The sequence below is a fragment of the Hibiscus syriacus genome, unplaced genomic scaffold (genome assembly GCF_006381635.1).
Source record: "Hibiscus syriacus cultivar Baekdansim isolate YM2019G1 unplaced genomic scaffold, ASM638163v2 tig00111388_pilon, whole genome shotgun sequence".
In the NCBI taxonomy this organism is placed as follows: domain Eukaryota; kingdom Viridiplantae; phylum Streptophyta; class Magnoliopsida; order Malvales; family Malvaceae; genus Hibiscus; species Hibiscus syriacus.
Window position 1 is genome coordinate 965,895 of NW_024063076.1, and position 12,346 is coordinate 978,240.

Below are 12,346 nucleotides of genomic sequence, written 5' to 3' on the forward strand. Positions count from 1 at the left end.
TATCATTCAAAATGGGTTGAAAAAAGTGAAAACAATCATCAATAATTTTCATGATACCGTTAATTACATCAATGGTAGTGAGCATCGGTTGAACAAGTTTGCCGAACTTGTTGGACAATTCAACATAAAGCATAAAAGGTTGGTTTTTGAATTTAAGACAAGGTGGAACTCAACTTATTACATGCTAGCATGTGCAATCAAATTTAAAAAGGGATTTTCTAGACTTGCATTGGAGGATAAAGATTATGTTTATTGTCCTAGTGCTAGTGATCGGGGGAAATTGAGAAGTTGCTTGATATTTTAGTTGTGTTTTCCAATGCTACCAATATTATCTCGGGACCGGAATATCCAACCTCTAATTTATTTCTTGGTGAAGTTTATAAGATTAAAATGTTGTTAGATGATAAATTCAAATCTCCTGATGAATTTGTTAGTGATATGATTAAGAATAATGAAAGAAAGATTTGATGAGTATTGGGGTGAATGTAATTTAATTATGGCTATAGGTTGTGTGTTAGATCTTCGTTTTAAAATGAAAGGATTTGAAGTGACTTGTTGCGTGTTGTGAGTACTATAAAATTATACGCAAATAATGTGCAAGTATACACAATCGCTCAAGTAATAAAGTGATGAGTGAGTATCGTCTCCACAGGGATTGGTGGAAATTATAAAGTTTAACCAAAGTAAAGTACTACTCTATCTAAGTATAGTTAGTGATGATATATATCAATGGAGAATGTCACGACAATGAAAAATATGTTGGTGGATATGTATTGATAGTATGATGTGGTAGTAGGTGAAAATGTAGTGGCAAGAACATATTTTAATGTTGAAACTGATAGAAATGTCAACACAATGAAAAAGGATAAAAACAGTAAATAAATGATAGCTTGATAATCCTTACACAACAAGCTTCCACGGGAATTAATGGTAGGGATTGATTTAATGATGCTAAAACTTATCTCTCAAGCAAATTTGATTTATATAAGCGTCACTTGCTCGACAGGGTTTGCTGAAAGTGCTCCCGCTATCTTTAGTCAAAGGAACCTAATAGAATATAATGCCACAACATCTCCTCTCAGTCTACCCCATGGTAGCCTATGCTATTGATAAAAACTACCCATCTTAGTCGTTGAAATCCTATCTTAGTTTCTCTCAAGCACTACGGGATTAGGATATAGTATTGCTATCTCGGTTCTAAGCTTAAGAAAACTACACCCCATTGCTTATGTGGATCTTACTTGTGTTTCTCTCAAATACTACAAGTATTAATGACCAAGTTTCTCTCGAACACCTAGCCTTCATCTAAGTAATGAACACCCTCATGCCTCTGACAAACTTAGAAAATGAAGTATTCATAAGAAAACAAGCAAATGCAAAAGATAAATTTATACCATTAAAATAATATCAAACATCCATAAAATCAACCCCATCAAATAAGGTTAGTTCATGGCGGGGTTTGAATCATCCATGAAATAAAAAAATGAAAAGCATTCGTTCTTACAACCTAATATCAAGTGAAAAATAACAGCAAAGGGGAAGAGAGAAGAAGCCTTCGACGCGCGCAGCTGGAGCTTTCCTCAACCATAACGACTCACCTTAGCTTGCTAGCTCATCTCGGACGCCTAGCTCGTCACTCCTTGGAGCTCGTTAATAGAGGAACACCCTAAGAGAATGGAAGCAAGTATACGGTGGAAAAGGTGAAGAAAATCTAGATAAAGATGGTCAATGCATCCCCCTTATTTCTCTTTTATATGAGGTGTATTAAATAATAAAAAATATCAAAGGGTATTAATGGGCTTTAACACTCTAATTACCCATCATACCCCTAGAGTCACTCGTTGGGCATGAGTCTTACCCTCCCAAGTGGCAGTGGTCCCCAGTAGGCAGTTATAACCATCAGACACGTGCCTTGTCAGTTATCCTTTTATAAAAATATTTGTTTGTCCTTTTCTAAATGCCAAGGCATTTCAATATGCTTCTGCAACGTGTGATGTCATGACATTCCTTCCCATATCAACCTTTTGCTTGCTATTTCCTGCACAACATAAACAACCACACCTTTCCCTCATACACCTTTACAAGATAAAATAGCACCACCACCACTATTGCAACTATATGCAGCTACATGATCCTAAAATAATCGAAATGAGCTTTTAAACAAACAATAAATTAAGTGAAAATACCTTAAAATTAGCCATTTTAGGGAGTTATCATGACTTTCCCGAATAAGTTTCCTTTAGAAGTTGTTCGAGATAACATTCGTAAAGTTTGAGAAACTTTGTATCAACTTTATGATGAGTATGTTAGTTTTTATTATCCTTCCACAATGGAAAAAAAGTGGAGAAAATGGAGTTGAAAGTACTTCACATCTTAGTAGAGGAAAAAGCACATCTAATAAATAAAGTGGCTAACAATGAAGTGTTGACTAATGTTGAAAAGAATGAAGTTGATTTGTTTCTTGAGGATGTATGTGTAATGGATAAAGGTGACCAATTTGAACCTATAAGATGGTGGAACGATCAATCTTTGAAGTTTCGTATTTTATTAAAGTTAGCTATTGATGTTTTAGAATTCTGATAACAATTGTAGCTTATGAGGCTACATTTAGTGCAGGGATTATAGAGCTTCAGTATCTCCAGATATCGTGCAAATGTTGATTTGTAGTGGAGATTGGTGTTGATCTCTCCATGAAGTGAAGAAAAAGAACAAAGTAAAACTATTTAAAATTAAGCATATTAATTGATTTAGTTTTATATTATTCATGAAAAAGTAAAAATATTTATTTTAGTTTCTTATTATAAGATATTCTAATTGTTTTTAGGGTAAAGTATAATAATGGTCACTGAACATTTCTAAAGCTTGCATTTAGGTCCCTTAACTTTTAAAACTTGCAATACAGTCCTCCAACATTTATTCCGTTTACAATATGGTCCCCCGACTTAAACCACCGTTAGAAAATTAGGGTAAATTATATAAACGGTCATTGAACTTTTAGGCACTTGAATTTAGGTCCCCCAACTTTTAAAACCTGACCTGTAATTTGAACAACGAGTTCTTATTTGTGACATTCATAAGTTCGTCATTACATTGTCCTCTTCGGTAAGCCACAACTGCCAAGGTGGGATCACGTTTCTCACAGTACTTACCACAACTGTCAAAAGAATATGTTAGAACGAGTGGCTTTAGACCCTTTGGAGCTCGAGTAGCCAAATGATCTCCTGGCATCCCTCCGTGATTGCATACCACTGCTTTTATCGAACGAATAACTCTAACCATCTGCAGCTGCTCTGGATGTATGTGCAAAATGTTTCTTCTACAAGTTCCTTGTCTCTTCTTCAGAGTCATACCTTGAGCGCTGCAGAAAGACAATGTTGCAAGATAAATACCATATTTTCCAAGAATAACATATACCATAATAAATAAAGTTATTATAATGCTCCTCAAAAATTCGAAGAGGATAACATATACCTTGGTAGAGTCTGAAAGTACTGCATATGCTTCTCCAATTATCTTAAATAGTTTGTCAACATCCTTGTAGGCTTCTTCTCTTATGTCCTTCCAGATTTTATCGTCTCCATTTTCAGTTCTTACCAGGGATTGAACAGCCTACATGTGTAAAAAACCTGTCAGATCACCACCAAAATTCTAAAACGTATAGCAGCAGATATAAGAAACCTTGTCAGGATGATGCCTAAGAGCAGCTTTCCTATATGCCTTCTTTATTTCTGCTGGTGAAGCAGATGGTTCAATCCCCCTGCCATTACAGTAAAAATAACATACATGGTTATAGATGAATGGAAAGTCTTAAACCCCTTTCACGAAATCTGAAATTTACTACCCACACAATTATATTAGAAAGGTTTAAGGTAAAAAGCTAACGAAGTATTTAATATTAAGCCAAAGAAGAAATTAGCATCAAGATCCAAGTATATAAGAAACTCACAAGATGAGATAGAAATCCAAAGGCACTTCCTTTTTGCTTTGTTCCTCAATTTCAGAAAGCCACGAACGAGCATGTCTAGTATCGTTTGCCAAGTTAACAGATCTTTCAGATAATCCAGTTTGATTGGTCATCTCCATTTTCTTCATGAGAAGAGAAAGAAGTCTTTCAAGATCACTATTTGCTTTCCCATAATCTCTAATCTTCACATATAATGTGGCACGTCTAGAAAGTGCCTGCAAAGAAAATTTTAAAATGATCTATAATTTCACAATAAATCTAACCATTTATGTTGACTTTGGTTCAAGCACGCATCCTACACAGTATAAAACCAAGAAATTCCCCTAGAAGGTGATAGGAAGCCAAAAAATGTATTGAAAGTGGATAAACACACAACAAAGGATGCGCCTGAGGCTCCAATCATCAGAAAGCAATATTTTCCAGCAGTGAATACTTGCAATATATATCTAAAAAGAATAATAAAATGTAGTCCCAAAGTCCAGAGTCCAGAATTCATACAATCATTTTCTGTTGCTGCCTACTTTTGAGATCCATACAACACAATACTAAGCCAAACTTATCAGGCATACATGAGAACTACTGGAAAAAATAATTGTTGTTAATGAGAAAGAGAACAAGGAATTCCCCATTTTAACCAGCAAATTAAAAATAATTTCTAGTAAAGGGATTTGGTTTATGCATTTTCTATGTCCTTAGCATTCAGCATTTATAATTTCCTTTTTTTCTTTTGTTCATATTCAACATTTATAGTTTATTGCACCTTTCAGTAACATTTTATGTGCCAACCACTGCTGCTTAGAACAGAATAAACAATAGACTGATAAGCAAGAATCGTCTGCTTGTCAATACAATGATAAAATTATCCAGGCAGTCCTACAAATGAGCTTGCGCATATGCTTAGTAGCTATTAGATGACTTCATTCACTTTCTCCCTTTGGAGGTATTTTTCAGTTAGATTAACCAATTTTATTTGGAATACATAATGGACCGACTGATTCAATCTCCCTACTCAATTCCTCAAACCACTTCCTCCGATAGAAAATCATATGAACAGGTAAGAGCACAAAGATAAATCAGTTTGCAGGAAAAAAAACCTTCAAATAATTGCCATCAAGTGCTATGGCGAGGTTGCAATCAGCAATAGCATCAGTGACTTGGCCCAGTCCTTTGTATGCAGTAGCACAATTGCAAAAACAAATAGCTGCAAAAGGACGTGACTCTACATTGCAAGTTTTAAAAATTGAGGGACCTAAATTCAAGTGCCTGAAAAGCTCAATGACCATTTATATAATTTACCCTAATTTTCTAACGGTAGTTTAACAGCGGGACCATATTGCAAACGGAATAAATGTTGGGGATTGTATTGCAAGTTTTAAAAGTTGAGAGACCTAAATGCAAGCTTAAAAAATATTAAGTGACCATTATTATACTTTACCCTTGTTTTTATTGATAGGATGACTATGTTAATCAAACAAAGAAAATTATTCTCTTAATTTTGTAATTTGGTGATTGCAACCAACAATGAATGGAGTGAAGACATGTTGATTTCCATATTTTTAGGATTGATTAAGTATTGTTTAACTTTTTTAAAAAAAAAATGTTTTTAATATGTTAGTTTGATGTATTTGTAGATTGTTACTTTGATAAATTTTTAAATTATTACTTTGCTTATAATATATTAGTTTGATGTATTTGTAGATTGTTACTTTAATAAATTTCTAAATTGTTACTTTGTTTTTAATATGTATACATTAAATTCTATATAATATTATTAAATTTACTTATTGTTAAAAAATAAAATAAAAATTTTAATAACTTTAACAAGTAACAAATTGAGTCAAACAATAATTTTTTTTAACAAACATGAGTTAAGTACTACCTAACTCATTATCGTCTTATTCAATAAATACCCTTAATCGCCATCTCTCTAACGATTAACGACCCCTCTTGCCAGGTTTGCTGTTTCGAAGAAACAAATTCCAGTTTTCTTCGACCCCCCCCCCTCCAACATTTTTTATTTAAAATAAATATTAAAAATCATATATTCAATATATGGATAGTAAATTTTATTGAAGCGTGTTGTTACATTGAAAATTAAAATCTATATTTGTATATTGTAGCCATATAGTGAAATTTAATCCTCTTAACATTCATTTTCTGTGAATTTGGATTTTTTTAGTATTTTCTTTTTGGGAGGAGTTTTGATAATTGAAATACTTATTTTATGCTTCTTTGAATGATTACCGCAAGGGATTGTTCAGTTCAGGTGGAAATTTATAACAAAGGCCAACAATTCATTTCTGCCTACTTTAAAAATAGAACATCTAAGTTCAAATAGACCATGTATCCAAAATAGATATACAGAAAATTTAACATAGAACCTCACACAACCTACTTTAAAAATACCATAACCTTACCCTAATTACAGAACCAGTAAGATCCCCTTTCAAGATGAAGTAAACTTGGTGACGGCCTTGGTACCTTCAGAAACTGCGTGCTTGGCAAGCTCACCGGAAGCACAAGCCTAACAGCGGTCTGGATTTCCTGGAAGTGATTGTGGGCTTCTTGTTGTACCTCGCCAGTCTCGAAGCCTCTTGTGCAAGCTTCTCGAAGATATCGTTGATGAAGCTGTTCATGATTCCCATCGCTTTGCTTGAGATCCCTATATCCGGGTGGACTTGCTTTAGGACCTTGAAGATATAGATCTTGTAGGTCTCAACGCTCTTCTTCACCCTCTTCTTCTTCTTGTCTCCTGCGACTGCTCCGCTCTCCTTCGGAAGCTTCTTCCTGCCTTTGGCTTCTTCTCCGGGAGCTTTCTCGGCGACGGTTTTCTTCTCCTCAGCTGGCTTCTTCTCCGCTGGCTTCTTCTCAGCTTTCGGTGCCATTTTCCTTGCTAAGGGTTAGACCTCGATCGGGTTTGGGGAAAAAGAGATGAGAGATTCGAGTTCGATGAAAATTTGAGGTGAGGATACCTGTGAAGGAAACTATTGGTGGCAATTATAGAGAGACGAGTGGGGAATAATTGGTTTGTTTGGGTTTCACGAGGATCAGTGACGTGGTAGATCTAGACCGTTGGATATGAGGGGATGAATTGACCGTAGAGATGGCTTGGATATTTCATATTTGTGATTCATTGCCTTGCGACGCGGATTGCTGAGTTGGCGTAATGTTACCTCCAAAATTACAGATAATGCTCTTACAAAAGCACCCTTTAACGAGGTTACACGTGGGAACCTCTCAGTTATTCTAAGATATTTTGAATTTTAATTCTAAACAACTTTTATATTTATTTTAAAATCAAGGTTATTTATAAAATATTCATTTAAAAATTAATCAAACCACTATTTTCAAGTTTCTTTTAATTTCTCTTCCAATCATTATTTTTGTCAAATATATTTTATATCTTTATTCATACAACACATAAAATTTAAGTAGGCTTTTATCATATCATTCTATCAAAGTTTTGTTACTTTTTAAATCTTTTATATTCTTTTATCCAAACAATAGCTCTATAGAAATAAAATATTAAATTTTTAATGAAATGTCACTATTTGTGAATTTTTCAAATCCTCTTCTTATTTCACCCTTATTAAAGGCAACATATAAATTTATTCTTTTTTCTGCTTGAATTATCAATTTTAAAAAATTAAAAAATTAAATGGAGATTATAAAAGCACATATAAACATAATATTTTTCATAAATATCCAAAAGTAATTTTTTCTCACAAAATTATTTTATAAATATGCGTTATTATAAATAATGATACAATATTTTTCGTTTAATAAAATCAAAATCATTCAAATATAATATTTTTAGGGTAAAGTATACAAATGAACTCCGTCGATAATCAAAAATTAAAAAAAATGATCCACTAATTATAGATTGTTACTTTGTCGAGTCACTCAACTATTAAAAGTTACAAAATGTATGTTCTAAACTCGTCATTTTTGTTAAAATTTGATGGCATAAATTTTTAACGTAAAAAAGAATGATTTGGAACATAATGAATAATCATGTGATCATTTGGTATTTTTAATAGTCGAGGTTTTTCAAGAAAAAAATAGTCGAGAGACTTAACAAAGTAACATTCTATAATTAGAGGATTATTGTATTTTTTAATAGTTTAGAACTTACTAAAATAATATCCTATACACTTTATCCTATCTTTATAAGTTTAAATTGAATTATCAATATATTCATTTTATTTTTGTTAAAGTTATATATTTTTACTAAACTTTAATATTTATGATTTTGAATGATGATTAATTTGAAATATTAACATCATTAAAAGTTTTAATTAAATTCAATTGTATTATAATTAAAATTAAAAATCCTACAAGACAACAAATATTTTGCCCCTCATAGTATTCATTAACTTTTTTTAGAATTTTTTTTGGTAATATATTTTTTTGCAGAACAGGCAGCAGGTCTCTCAGAGGTTCCAGCAGCTCCATTCTTCTAACCCAAAAAAATGTTAAAACTCGAACAAAAATATACAAACAGATATGACTGCATCGATAAATAAACTACAATAAGAGATTAAACTACTGAAAGACCACCGAAATTACAAATCAGAATTAAACATAGTGAGAAAACTATCTACGAACGCAAATGGTGTATCCAAATACAATATAAGGTCTAAAGCATGGAAGATCAACTCAATGATATATAAACATCATTTGATTAGTCGTGATAACATCAAATATAACCCTACAAAAATAGTGAAAGAAAAAATGACCAACGACTGAGAAAGAAAATAAAAGCATGTCAAAAGACATGAAACCATGCCATAAAAATATTAAAAATATATAATAAGTCAGAGTTATTAAAAATTAAATAATGTCGCAGCCGTCTTTCAGATTTGGTATAAATACTAAAACTCATAAACACTTTTCATTTTCTCCCCTCGCGCCAAAATAGATTAAAATGAGCCCCAAAAAATTCTCTGAAATGTTATTGGGTGCTCTTCATCTGATGAAGAACACCGTCGTGGGTTCAAAGGAACCCATATTCTGGCCACCGCCGCCTGGGTTCAAAGGAACCCAGATTCCGGCCGCCGTTCATCGGCGGCGAAGAACACCGTTGTGGGTTCAAAGGAACCCAGATTCCGGCCGCTGTTCATCGCGGCGAAAATTATTTTTTTGTTTTTCAAAAGTTCTTCTTCCCTACTTTTCAAAAATCAAAGTGGTTTCTTGAAAATCGCCTCGGGGAGGGCTAAATCTGATAAAGAAGTTCTCGAAACCCTCTCCCGTTCATCGACTCAAACCCCTTTTTCATTTTTTCCGAATCAAAATAAAATGGAAAAAAACAAAATACCTTCATGCAATAACAAAATCGAGAAAATGTGAGAACTTTTTACCCTTTTATTGTTTTTCGAAGTTTTACAATGCTCGGATTTCTTATGTATTTTTTTACTGTGATTTTCCTTTATATTTCTTGTGATTTACATGCATATTTATCTTAGGAAAGCTATTTTAGTTCATTTTTTCCTAGAGTTTTACTCGAACTAAAATCCTTGTTTGTTGTTGTTGAGTCCCATGAATCCACGACACCGGGAACTCGGAGGTGGCTTTGTTGACTGAGTGGAGTTGCGACTGGGATGAAACTCCTTGCGGAGCTTAGAGAAGGGGGCAAGAGTTAGGGTTTGCAAACCTTAACTATTTCGGTTTGGGCTTCAGTGGACCCGGGTCTCAGGTCCTGGTTTACTGTCGGGTTGGACTGCTAGGTTTATTTGTACTGGGGCTTTGGGCCTGAAAAATAAAAAAAATAATAATATGTATATGTGTAAAAATAAAATGTAATGTAAGTATAATATATATATATATAATATATACATTATATAATTATAGTACACAACATGCTATGTATATACTACACATAATCATATAATACGCTTATAGTATAAGGATGAAAATTGGTGTCTACAAATACATAAAAAAACAAAAAATGATATATAAATATATAAAAATAAAAAATACTGACGATGAACACTAATTATAATATCACCGCCTTTCGAGCAAAGAAGAAAAGAAGGGCAAACGACGCAGATAGAGTTTTAGAGCTAAGTAGAACCTACCAACTTGTAGACAAAAAATAACAAGAACAATCGTAATGCTAAAACTTGCATTAAATTAAGTCGTTAATTTATTAGGTAAACTATTTTATTGGTCATTTATATTTGTATTCTTTACTCACTGAATTTAAAAAAATTTAGAGACAAAAAATCAATTTATCCCTTTTTTGTTATGTTTTCTTCTCAAATCCTAGATTCTCCATTTGTATGCACACTTCATTGATGTTCATCTTCTCTGTCACCGATCACTTGACAGACATGAAACAGTGTATATGATAATTTTTTTAATATGAATTTTATAGATACCTGCAACCTATCTGGCTTACAAAATACGAGAAGACTTTGTTGTTAAAGTAAAAGAATGTGTTGTTTTGTCTTGTAAGTTGGACAGATTATTAATATCCATCGGAATTATATTAATGTCATACACCTTACTCTCTATTAGGTGCTCAATGGTGAAGAAGATGAACACTAATGGATATGTGACACAATGGGGAAGCTAGAGTATGTGAAAGAGACATTTGAAAAGGGGTAAGTTAAAGATTTATCCCTAAATTACATTGAGTTTATAAAATACCCATAACTAATATTTATTTAAAATTAAGAAATTAACGTAAAAATTAAATCTTTTCACTAGCATGTAACATCATTAAACTAATAACATTCAATGCCCCGATGATCAATACTTAATAAAAACAAGGAATAATATCAAAATTATTCACTATCATGAATCTAAATGGTCATTTTGGCCATTATAATTTTTGGAGCATTTTAGTTTCTAATGTTTCATTTTGAGAAAAAAGACCCCTTCGTGGAAGAAACTGTTAGTTAATACACGATTAACACTAAAAAATAGAGGTCTTTTTGTCCTAAAATAAAATGTTATGGGTCAAAATTCTTTAAAAATATAAGATTCAAAGTGACTATTCAGTCAAATATTAAGGGTCTATTAGTCCTAAAATTAAACGTTAGAAGACAAAATACTAAAAAAGAAAAAGATTCAAAATGATCAATTTAGTAAATGTTGTAGACACTGTATTTTGTATGAGCTTATATATAAATAACATATGTCCTAAATTAAATTATAGGACTTAAGTTTTAATGATCAATAGTTATTAATGAATATTAATTATGTTGATTAATTGTGTTATTAATTGGGTTATTAATTGTGTTATTAATTATATTAATTTGTGTTGTTAATTGTGAATATTTATTATGTTGTTAATTGTGAATATTTATTATGTTATTAATGGTGAATATTAAGTGAATATAAATGTTTTTAAGAGGCAAGAGTTTTAACTTTGGTTAGAAAGGCTCGAAAAGAGAGAGGATTGGGTAGTAAAAGGAGGCCATTTGGTCTTCACCAACGACGATCAAGCGGTAGCAGGAGAGATTTCTAATCTCTTGACCGAGTCGAAAAGAGAGAAAATGGAGGATAAAAACAGCCGGATGAGGGAAATAAGAAATTAGCAATGTTTTTAAAACTGGACCGGATATTGAACCGGTGAAGGTACTTGTTCACTGGTTCACTGATTCAACCGGATTCAACCGCGGTTGAACCGAATTTTATATAAAAAATTTTTTTTTAATTTTACATAATATTCAAAGTTATATTAATATATATAACACTTTTTTTAGTTTACAATATTAAAAGGTATAAAAATATCACAAGTCATAACATATATAAATTAAAAACCATAAAATCAAGTGAAACAAAATATTCAAATCAACTACAACATAATATTTAAGGTAAACATATAAATAATAAATAACTATATAACTATAATAAAAAAAATAAAACTGGTGCTTAAAAAATCATAATAAATGATGTCATTTGGTTTAATTTAAAAAAAATAATCCCATATGGCTAAGAAACATAGAAGAGCATCCCTAAAGTTTAAAGAGTAAAAATATGAGAACAAAACAATCTCACGTGGCTAAGAAACATAGAAGAGCATCTCAACTTTCTTCTATAAATAATAGAAGTAATTTGACATTCAAAATCATGGAGCCTTTTGGTGAGCACGAAGCGAACTATTCTTTCGCTTCAATTGAGCTCAAATTTTAGGCTTCAATCGAACTTCTAATTTTTTTGAGTTTGAGCCTTTTTGAGTTCAAGTTTTAATATTATATTTCGAGTTCGAATTGAACTTGATAATTTTTAGCTCGTGAGTTTTTGAGTTGAGTTTACCCCGATTTTACCGGTTTTCAGTCGGTTCATTGTCAGGTCGGTTTTGTGAGGTAACAGGACCGGATAGGCCACTGGTTCACGGTTCAACCGGTTGAATCGGCCGGTCCGGTTTTGATA

At 32.2% G+C, this 12,346-nt stretch overlaps 1 protein-coding gene and 1 pseudogene across 1 annotated transcript; both read right to left on the reverse strand.

Moving 5' to 3' along the window:
- Positions 1 to 3,316: 3,316 nt before the first annotated feature.
- LOC120159965 (dnaJ homolog subfamily C member 7-like) lies at positions 3,317 to 5,193 on the reverse strand (the record flags this gene model as incomplete). The annotated part of the gene is made up of 5 exons (XM_039170447.1): positions 3,317 to 3,358; positions 3,472 to 3,609; positions 3,679 to 3,757; positions 3,947 to 4,179; positions 5,059 to 5,193. Coding segments are annotated over 5 exons (627 nt in total), but the record flags the coding sequence as incomplete, so codon positions are not given.
- A 1,079-nt stretch (positions 5,194 to 6,272) lies between these two features.
- On the reverse strand, positions 6,273 to 6,942 carry LOC120160038 (annotated as a pseudogene).
- Between the last annotated feature and the right edge of the window lie 5,404 nt (positions 6,943 to 12,346).